This window comes from Octodon degus, unplaced genomic scaffold (assembly GCF_000260255.1).
Source record: "Octodon degus isolate 3935 unplaced genomic scaffold, OctDeg1.0 scaffold00027, whole genome shotgun sequence".
NCBI lineage: Eukaryota > Metazoa > Chordata > Mammalia > Rodentia > Octodontidae > Octodon > Octodon degus.
Genome location: NW_004524603.1, coordinates 5,288,488 through 5,298,632, shown reverse-complemented (window position 1 = coordinate 5,298,632; position 10,145 = coordinate 5,288,488). Strand labels below are relative to the sequence as shown.

The following is a 10,145-nucleotide window of genomic DNA, read 5'->3' as shown; positions in this document are numbered from 1 at the left end:
GTAATCCCTGTCCTCAGGAGGCTGAGGTAGGAGGATCAGTGTGAGTTCAAGGCCAGCCTGAACTACATTGTAAGACTCCACTGCAAAAACCCCAATAACAACAATAATAAAAAACTGTCATTCTGGTTAGGCAGACCCAGCGGCCTGGGTTCTATCCCTGGCATGCCGTGCTGGCCCCGCCCCGGGGGTATGCTGAGCTGGCCCGAGTCTGGGCAGGGTGGCACATGCCTGTAATCCCAGTGCTGGGGAGACTGAAGACGAAGGATCACCATGAGTCTGATCTGTGTAGTGACACTCTGTGCCAAACACACAGATAAAAAAAATTGTGGTCCAACAAGTTGTTTGTTTTGTTTGAAACAGGGTCTCCTTACGCAGTTCAGTTTGGCCTTGTACCCACTGTGCAGCCCAGGCTGGCCTCAAACTCAGCCATGTTCTTGCTCTAGCCTCCAGAGTACTGGGATGAGAGGCATGCACCACCACACCCAGCTCTGGTGGCATCTTGAGAGGTCAAGGGTATGACAGGGCACAGCCCTCCTCTGAAGCATCCAGCCCTGAGGGGGAGAGAGGAGGCAGCAGGAGAGGTGGCCGGGGACAGTGGGCAGCTGTACCCGCAGGCCTAGGAATGGAAGGGAAGAACAGGCCAGTTCTTAAGAAACGTCTACAGAGGCCCAAAGGCCAAGTCCTCCCTGGGCTCAGGCCGAGCTGATACTGAGCATGTGTGGATCCTGGATGGGCATGGTGACTCAGGGCTGAGGACAGAGGGGACATCTCTTGAAGATCTCAGCTTTCCAAACCAGAGCAGAGACAGAGATATGTGAAGCAGGCATGGCTCCAAGCTGCCCTCCTCCTCGGTCCACTGAACCCCTTACAAGCCACAAGTACTGTGCTAGGAATCCTGTTTTTCTTCTTTCAGATCAAAAACAGATTTCTGACTGATTAGAGCACAGGGGCCAGGCCCAGGAGGAGGTCACCCAGGCAGGACCTCAAAGCTCAGGGCATTAAATCACCACTATGGATGGAGCAGCTGCGACTCCTGGGAGCTGGGAGGCAGCAGACTGGACACTGTTGGTTCTCACTGGGCTCCCACGATGGTAGTGCTGCGACGCTGAGGGACACTGAGGCACTGCGCCATGGCTTGTCCAAGTCACGTCTAGTGAGAGTTCTGAGTCTGATTAACCTTCAAGTGCTGTGGCCCTCTGTGCTTCTCCTCCCAGATACCGGGTCACCCACTACTAATGCTGAAACTTCTCCTGGCAACTCTGCAGGGTTTCCTGTGCTTCACCAGTGCGAACGGCTGCTACAATGGCTGTGGCTGCACTTGAGCCACAGAGCAGGGCCCGAGGCTTGCAAGTATTTGGGTTGCTCCGCGTCTACTCCACATATCCCTCTGTGATGCAGAATTACCGGGACCTGCCACGCCTGGGTTGGGACCCTGCCTGTGTCTACTTTGCATGTGTACAGTAATGATAATGAGGTCCAGCCTGATAGCTCAGTAGACTAAAGCACCTGCTTAGGCAGAGCACCGTGGCCGGGGTTCAATCCCCAGCATGCTGTGCTCCCTGCCCCCCACTGAGCCGGTGATTGAGACTGGGCATGGTGGCGCTCACTTATAATCCCAGTGCTTGGGAGGCTGAAAACAGGAGAATCACAATGAGTCCAATCTATGTAGGGAGACCCTGTAGACCCTGTCCTAAATACAGAAAAACAAAAACAAAACAAAAAAAACAGTAATGATAGTGAGTGTGTCATAATCGTGGCCTCTATTATGGCTCATTTCTAGAGCCTCATGGGCTTGCAGCTGGAGCCTGTGGAAGGTGATTGGGTTATGGGGCTCACAGTTGATTCCGGTAGAAGGTGGGCCCTGCCTGGGGGCGCGGGTTGGTGGGAACTTCCTGTAAGGCTTCATCTCCCTTCTGGCTTTTCCTTCTCTCCCCGCTTCCTGTCCCCTGTGTGGCAACCGCTCTTCTCCACCAGGCCTCCCTGCCAGGCGGTCCCACCTTACAGCTGGCAGCATGGAACATAATGTGAGCCAAAGTAAACCTCTCAGGCCAGCAATACAGCTCAGTGGCACAGCACCTGCCTGGCAAGCACCCGAGTTCAATTCCCAGTACCAAAGACAAAACACAACCTCTCCTTTAAGTTGTAGGTTCCAGGTATTTTGTCCAGCAATGACGAAGATGACTAGGACACTATTACCACCTACAGTAATAAGTATAATTACATGCATTCTGTGCACCAGAGCCTGGAGGAAAGTCCTAAGTGCCCATCATGTCATCATGGGCATCACTGTGGAAGAGTGAGTCCCTACAGCCCAGGCTAGCTGGATGTTGCTAGCCTTGGCGTTCAGGGGCGACCAGTTGGACAACTGTCACGTGGGAGATTGACATACTCTTTCAAAATATTGCAGGTATTATTGCAGTAACCCTGTGGGTATTGCAGATATTTAAAGGTATTGAGGATATACACTAGGGTTCTTTGGCTGAAAGTTTTCTAAAAACAAAAATACAATTTTAAAATCTCGATTTCCTTGTCTCTTTTTTTTTTATATTTTAGGGAAGGGTCTATAGGGTGTTCAGAGTCTCACTACTAGATTAGACTCCTACTGATCCACCTGTTTACAATCTCCCAAGAGCTGGTATTATAGGTGTGGGCCACCACGTCTAGTTTCTCCTTTTATTTTTTATTCTACCTCATTTCCAGTCCGACCCCCTTCACTTACTCAAAAACCCTGGGGCTGGAGATGTAGCTCTGTGGTACAGCGCTTGCCCTAGCTAGGGCTAGGCCTGGGTTTGAGTCCCAGCAAGGTGGGCGTAGCGGAGGACCCAGCTTGCAGGACTGGAAGGCTGAGCCTCATTCAGGCGCGAGGCTGTGGGTGACCTGATCTCTTGTCCAGCCTGGCCTTGGCCTGGTGCAGCAGCAGACATCTCCAGGTTCCCCGTAGTCACGAGCCTCACTCAGGCTTGCAGCGCTGTTGTCCTCTTCAGAAGCCCGGTGATTCCAGTTGTTTGTTTGTTTATTTATTTATTTATTTAGCGGCACTGGGGATCAAACCAGGGACCTTGGGCTTACCAGGCAGGTGCTTATGCCATTGAGCTATCTCCCCAACCCTAAGCCTGAGGATTCCAGATCTCATCTCTTCCAAAACAGCCTGATTGCTCAGGGGCAGCCAGCATCCCATCCACTACACGCAGTCCCCATTTAGTGGTGGTTGGAGCAAGCAGAGTGTCACCCTAGACGGCTCTTGGTGACCTTTAGGGTCACTGGAGCTCAAGGGGGTAAGGGGTAAGTAAGGTCGGGGACCAGGCCCCGCCCTGCCCAGGAGGCTCCCAGATCGCCCCTCCCCGGCCCCGCCTCCACCCCTGGACCATTTCTCAACTCCCATCCTGGCCTTGCCGGTGGTATTTCTCCTTCCAGGCTTTCACCCATCCTGGCCACGCCCCTCGTGGCCCCCGCTCCCGCTACTCCCCGCCCTCCCCAGTGCCCTCCCGGAACTGATCCAGGGGTCCTGGGCTGGGGGAGAGAAGGCGCCCCAGGCTGCGCGCGGGTCGCCCCTGGCCCTGCAGGGTCCTCCTGCCGCGGGGCTTCCCAGGGCCCTGCTCAGCGCTCCCTAGTCCCCGCCCTGCACAGCGTTGGGCGCCCACAAAGCACTCGAGGCCCCGCTGCAGCACCTTTATTCTCGCGCGCTCGCTGTCCCGGCTAGAAGAAGTTGACGACCCTGCGCAGCGACTGCACGCGGCCGCTGTGAGCCTCCCAGTCGGAGAAGCTGCGGAAGTCGCCGCGCTCCAGCAGAAACATGCGGCCACGGTAGTTGGGCTCCTCGTACAGCACCCACCTGCGAGCCAGGGCCGGGTCAAGGTTACCCGCTCGGGACAGCAGGGCCCCAGCCGGGTCCTGGCTGGCTTCCTCCCCGCAGCTGCGTGCTCACGGATGCGTGGGCTGGGCGTGCCCAGTCGCAGTCCCGTGTCCACTGCCTGGGACGAGCCCCAGGAGCAGCCCGGGATGCCCTACCTCACCCTCCCTGTTCCTTGCACCACCCCTATCCTGGAAAGGACTAGAAGGACAGGTGACAGCCGTGGGACTGGCAGGGGCCTGTCATAGATTGGGACCCAGTTCCTATTATTCCTTTCTTCAGTGAAAACACCCAGTCACCCCAAGTGAGTGTGTGGGAGGTTCCGGGACAGATAGGCTCTGGCCCTGGAGCCAGGACACAGGCCTGTGGGCCTACCGGGAAGCCAGAGTGGCCTCTGCAGTCCAACCGCTGACCCCACCCCTCCCCCGCACTCACACCAGGGGTCACACTCTGCACTGCTCTCCAGGGCCTTTTGGGGCCCAGGCCACAGGGTGGTCAGACCCTTGGTCTTCGCGGATCTCTCCCCCTGCTCCTACAGAACTTTGCAAGCCCTTTTAGACTAAGACCCCGCTGGCAGATGATGTCTTGGAGGGGCTGTGGCACTGGGGCCACACAACAAGCCCACAGCACTCCCTTCACTCTTCCATCTGGGCCATGCTTGGTGCCTGGCACCTTCTGCCAGGAGGGCTGGGGTGGGGTGAGCAGGGCAGAGAGGCTGAGCAGGCAGAAGCACGCTGCTGGGGTCGCTGGGGTTGAGGCAGGTCCCGCTTGGGCAGGGCGGGCCCTGTGGAGTTGCTGTCTTCCGTTAGGCGGCAGCTTGAAATGCCTAAGCCTTGCTTGGGGTCACCCTGGAGATTGCCTGGATGTGCCCGGAGGAAAGGGCAGAGGCTACAGAGGAGGCGGCAGAGGATGCGAAGCGGGTGGCAGAAAAGCCACCAGGTAGCCACCAGGACATGCATGTGAGCCCAGGTCACGCCTGGCTGACCTGGGACTCAGAATACTCTTGTTACTTGGGTCTCAGGAAAGGCTCCTGGCAGTGTCACCACCAGATTCAGGGGACACAGGGGCTACCATACAGGCGGCTCAGTCTTGAGAGGGACTTAGATATTTTGTAAGAGTTAAAGACAGGTGTCAAGGGACAAGCACAAATCCCCATCTGGCACCCTCTCCTTGTTAGGAACTGGAGGGGTAAAGGTCGCACAGCCCTGAGGTTGAACACCGGCTTTGGCCCCCCTCCCCGTTTTTTTCTTTTCACTGAGTCCCCGATCCCCATGGGGTTATGGGGAGACTGGGTGTCGCCTTGGGCAGAGGAGGGAGTCAAGGCAGGAACAAGGCCCGCAGGACAAGGGCGCAAGCCTGGGGTCTGGCGCCCACCCTGACGCCCGGCCGTACTCACGCTCCGTCCCCGTACACCTTGGCGGCATTGACGCAGCTCCTGGGCCAGCCACGGCTCTGCAGGAAGGGGCAGTCCTCTACCAGCTCCAGGCTCTGGCCTGTGAAGTTGCAGCCCTCGAAGATTTCTATGCGAAAGTGCTCTCCGTGCTCCAGGGTCCAGGCCGGAAGGAAAGAAGGCCAACCCTCAGAGCCTCCTCCTGTACCCAGGCAGCAAGAGGGAGGGCCCTGGACGCACAGGCGTAGAAGCGCAAGAGCGCGGGGGCTGGGCCAGAGGCCAGCATGACCCCCACCCCCGCCCCATACAACTCTGTTTAGAATCTTGCCTGTGAGACTTGGTGGGTGAAGCTTTTATTACTAGCAATCTTCAAAGCTGCCGAATTGGCTCTCTCTCTCTCTCTCTCTCTCTCAGTACAGGGTCTCACTACATAGATCGAGCTCATAGTGATCCTCCTGTTTTCAGCCTCCCAAGCGCTGGGATTACAGGCACACACAACCCAATCACACCCAGTCTCGAACCTCAGTCCCTGCGTCAGCCTAAACAGGCGCTTTAATCTGCTGAGCTATCTGTCGGCCCCGGGCCCAATCTCTTTGTAACTAAGGAATCCCAGGTCCAGAGAGGGTAAGGCTGCTGGGGAGGCCAGCAGCCACTCGGGCCCCTGGCACCCTTGGGGTGCTCAGCTGCGGGACTCCTGTTCTAGCTGCTGCGTACACATTCCCCCGCTTTGACTTCTACACCCTGGGCTGCTGGCCACAGGCAGGCCTTCAAATGATAATTTTTCTTTTTTTTTTTTTTTTTTTTTTCAGAACCGGGGATTGAACTCAGGCCCTTGCACTTGCCAGGGAAGCGCTTATTTCACTGAGTGATAATTTTTTTTTTTTTTTTTTTTTTTTTTTTTCAGAACCGGGGATTGAACTCAGGCCCTTGCACTTGCCAGGGAAGCGCTTATTTCACTGAGCCATCTCCCCGGCCCAAATGATAATATTTTAAATCTGCAACAGAACCTTTTATTAAAACATAAGGCCCAAAATCTAAAACAAATAACATCTCATCTGCTGAAGTACCCGCTGGTCTTGACGTCATTGCCCAGTAAGGTCAGCTCATTCTATCTCCTGTCTCCAAAGGGCAGGGGAGGACAGCCCCCCATCTCCCAGCTGACTGGGGTGGCTCTTACAAGAACAGCATTCGTGGGATGCCTGGTATACTTATTGGTAGAAACAGCATTATGCAGGATCTGGGCTAACCATTTGCATTCCTTTTTCTAAATGTCCATGGCCTGGCAGAAATACTAAGAAAGCATTCTTACAATTTGAGATGGCAGAGTACAAATGGTTTTGCAACTGGTGGAAGAAAGAGGAGGGCCCCATGCAGAGAGGGGCCTCCCCTGCCACCGCTTAGATGTTCTCTGGAGCCCTGGCCCCAGGATCCTGGGAGGGCCAGGTGGCAGACTGACCGACAACAGCTGTCTACTTGGTCTCATAGAGTGGCCATTTCCCAGCAGGACAGAGCTTACAGCGGGTCAGCCGGTCCTTGTGACGTAGGGGAACCCTCTGTCCCTAAAGCCCACCCTAAGGGCAGTTGGACATCTACAGTGCTTCACCCAGGACAGCACCCCTCTGCTCTCCCTATACACACTGGGTTACATCTGTGACATGTAGTCCCCTGCAGTCCCAAGGGATGTCCCCAGATTTTCTGCAGACCGGCCTCCCCCAGAGGTGCTCTGCGATAGGGCACCAGAGACTCACAAAGCACTACAGTCCAACCAGACTTTTCTCTTTTTGACTTTTGAGACAGGGTCTCACTGTGTAGCCCAGACTGGCCTTGAACTCATGACAATCCTGACTCTAGGTCTTAAAGATCTTAAAACTGAAGCTCTACCTGTTGGCCTGCCCAGACCTGACCTGAACCCCTTTCTGTCCTCCGCAGGAAGCCCCCACCCTGCTCACCATTCCCACAGGCCGACAGGAGCCCATGTGGTCATTGTGGCCATTCCAGCGGAAGAAGTCGGGGTAGTTGCCGTGCTCCAGAATGAACTGCTGGCCCCGGAAGTCCGGGTGACCAAAGCAGACCCACGCCCCACTCTCCACGCGGATGGAGTTGACCCGGTTCATAAAGCCTCGGTCCTGGAAGTTGTCACAGTCCCCGAAGACCTCCAGCTTCCGCCCTGTGAAGTGCTTGCCTTCATACAAGGTGATCTGGAAGGGCCAGGGCAGAGCTCTGCGTCAGGGGCCTCCTGCTGTTCCGTTGCTAGGACCTGGGTGCTGATGTCCCAGACCCAGCATCCTCAGTGGCACCCAGACTCCCCGGCCACCACAGCCCAGCCCTGGTGTACTCAGTAGGGCCTGGAATTCTCTGAGGATCGTGCAGAGATGCAGCGCTAGCCACACTCATGGCAGGGCAGACAAACTAGGGACAGACTTCCCAGTCTGTCCAGATGCCTAGCTGAAAGCAGGCTCTTTCAAAATCCAGTTGGATCTGTAAAACTCAATTTTTATTTTTGTTGATACAGGGTCTTACTATACAGTTTGGCCTCATGGTGGTCCTCCTGTCTCAACCTCCCCAGTGCTGGGATTACAGGCGTGCACCACCACACGTGGTTCTGGGCCAGCGCAGCATGTGGTACCAGGGATGGAACCTGGGACCTTGCGCTTGCTAGGCAGGTGCTTAGACCACCGAGCTAGCTCCCCAGCCTCAAACTCAATTTTTATTTATTTATTTATTTATTTTTTTTTTTTTGCAGAACTGGGGATTGAACTCAGGCCCTTGTGCTTGCCAGGGAAGCACTTATTCTACTGAGCTATCTCCCCAGCCTTTTATTTAATTTTGTTCATTTGTTTGTTTTGAGACAGTCTTGCCTGTATACCAGGCTGCCCTGGAACTCACTGTGTCACCAAGGCTGGCCTCACACTTGTGTCAATCCTCCTGCCTCAGCGTCCCAAGAACTCAGATGACAAGTGTGCCTACTACACCCAGCTCTTGTTGGTGGTTAAAATATTACATCCATAATAAAATTCAAAGAGATGTTTTCAAAAGAATAAACTCTGTCCCCAACCCAGCACCATCACCCAACATTTATTTCTCAGAAGGTCAAGTTCTGGGGCCTCCGTCTGCAGAGAGGCCAACTCTTGGCAGGCATATCAGGGCTTGGCACTCCTTAATGACCTCAGAAGAGGGCTGGGAATGCCTGTCACCCCAGCACTCTGGAGGCTGGGGCAGGCGGGTCATTGCGAGTTCGAGCCTAGCCTGGGCTATACAGTGAACTCAAGGTCAGCCTGAACTATATAGCGACACCCTATCTCAAAAAGATTTAAAAAAAAAAAAGCTTCTGCAGCCTGCTTGTTAGGTAACGGACAGAGGTTACATCTAGAACTTCACCAATCCAGTGGTAGTTGAGTGCTAAGTGGCTCTCGCAGGCTGTCCTTGTCCCCAGACTGAACAAGTGAAGCTATAGCGAGCAATCCATCTCCTGTCGTTGGAACTAAAATTCCAAACGCTCAGTAACTCTGTTGGCCTCAAGAGTTGCAGCCCCTGAAGGACCCATGTAGAGGACAGTGATGTCACCCAGGGATATGCTGCCACCCGGCCTCACCTCTATTGGCAGTTCTTCCAGGGGAAAGTGGCAGGGTTGCTTATCCAGGCCCCTGGCAGTTGGTAGTTAAGGCTGCAGGCTTTGTCAAAGGACTGTCTGTGAGCTGGAAGCTTGCTGGATGGGGACAACTGATTTGGGGGCCCTTCCGCTCTCTCTCCTGCTCCCCCAAGGCCCTGTGCAGTGCCAGGGAGCGGGTACCCTGGGTGCTTTATGCAGGCTGGCTACCAGGCTGCTTGGCACTGAAGCATAATGCAGGCCCTTGGAGACAGATACAGTGATAGTATCACCACGAAGGGGCTTGAAAAGTCTCTGGTGGGGCCCGGAGATGGCTCAGTGGAATAAGCGCTTCCCTGGCAAGCGCAAGGGCCTGAGTTCAATCCCTGGTTCCACCAAAAAAAAAAAAAGTCTCTGGAGAGCAAAGGCTTTGGTGGGTCAGGCATGAGAGGGACAGCAGACAAAGCGGAGAGAGAGAGCCTAAGCAGCTGCCCTTACTGCACGGGGTGGGGCTGGTGCAGACAATCTCGGAGAGCAGGCACCCCTGGGATAGCCAGGGAGCCAGGCCTGGGCTTTCATCCACCTCCTGTGAGGAGACAGCAGGGGCTGCAGAGCCACCGCAGTTCCCGTGGTCTAGAGGCAGCCACAGGTAACCTCCAGAAAGGGGCCAGGAGACCCTGGCTACACCACTGACTGGCAAGGCCGCCCTGTAACTGAGAATTTAAGCCAACTCCGCGCCCGGGTTCGCCATCCCCCAGGGGCGCTCTGGGGGTGCAGTGCTGGGCCCCGCTCTGTGCCTGTGGAGCAGCAGCAGCAGCAGCAGCCCCATCCCCCACCCGCCTGCTGGGGCCATCTGGGAGGGACGTGGATCCACTCACCTTCCCTGAGCGCTGTGCCATGGTGCTCTGCTGGCCTCCGTGGGACCCCGCTTATACAGGCGGCGCCCTGCTGGCTCAGCCCGCCCAGGACAAAAGATTTGCTTGGCCGGACACAGTTGTGTTAGTGCTGTCGGGCGTGCTAAGCCCATGAGGGGCCGCCTGGCCAGCGCTGGGACCCGACCCAGGCCACTCCTGGCCAGCCCCAGCCTCCTGCCCCCAACGACCCTCGGGCCCAGCCCCCCAGGGCCCGCTGAGTCAGGGCTGCCCTAGTGCAGTGGGGAGGGGTCTCCCCAGTTTCCCAGGGCCACCCCCACCCCTCCTGCTGAGGGCCACCTTCAGCCCTGCCCTTTCTCACCTAACTGTAGTCACCTGTCACCACTTCATGTCTTGGGACAAAGGCTGGGGTCCCAGCTTCCAGTTGCCTTTAGACGTCCTGCCCCA

At 56.0% G+C, this 10,145-nt stretch overlaps 1 protein-coding gene across 1 annotated transcript; it reads right to left on the bottom strand.

Annotated features, from left to right (window-relative positions):
• Window positions 1-3,676: 3,676 nt before the first annotated feature.
• Window positions 3,677-9,814, bottom strand: Crygn (crystallin gamma N). Its single transcript, XM_004628976.3, has 4 exons — window positions 9,705-9,814; window positions 7,190-7,438; window positions 5,247-5,392; window positions 3,677-3,832 (listed from the first exon to the last, which is right to left on the bottom strand). Exons 1-4 carry the CDS (start codon window positions 9,723-9,725, stop codon window positions 3,697-3,699), a joined length of 552 nt encoding a protein of 183 aa, XP_004629033.1. The 5' UTR covers window positions 9,726-9,814; the 3' UTR covers window positions 3,677-3,696.
• Between the last annotated feature and the right edge of the window lie 331 nt (window positions 9,815-10,145).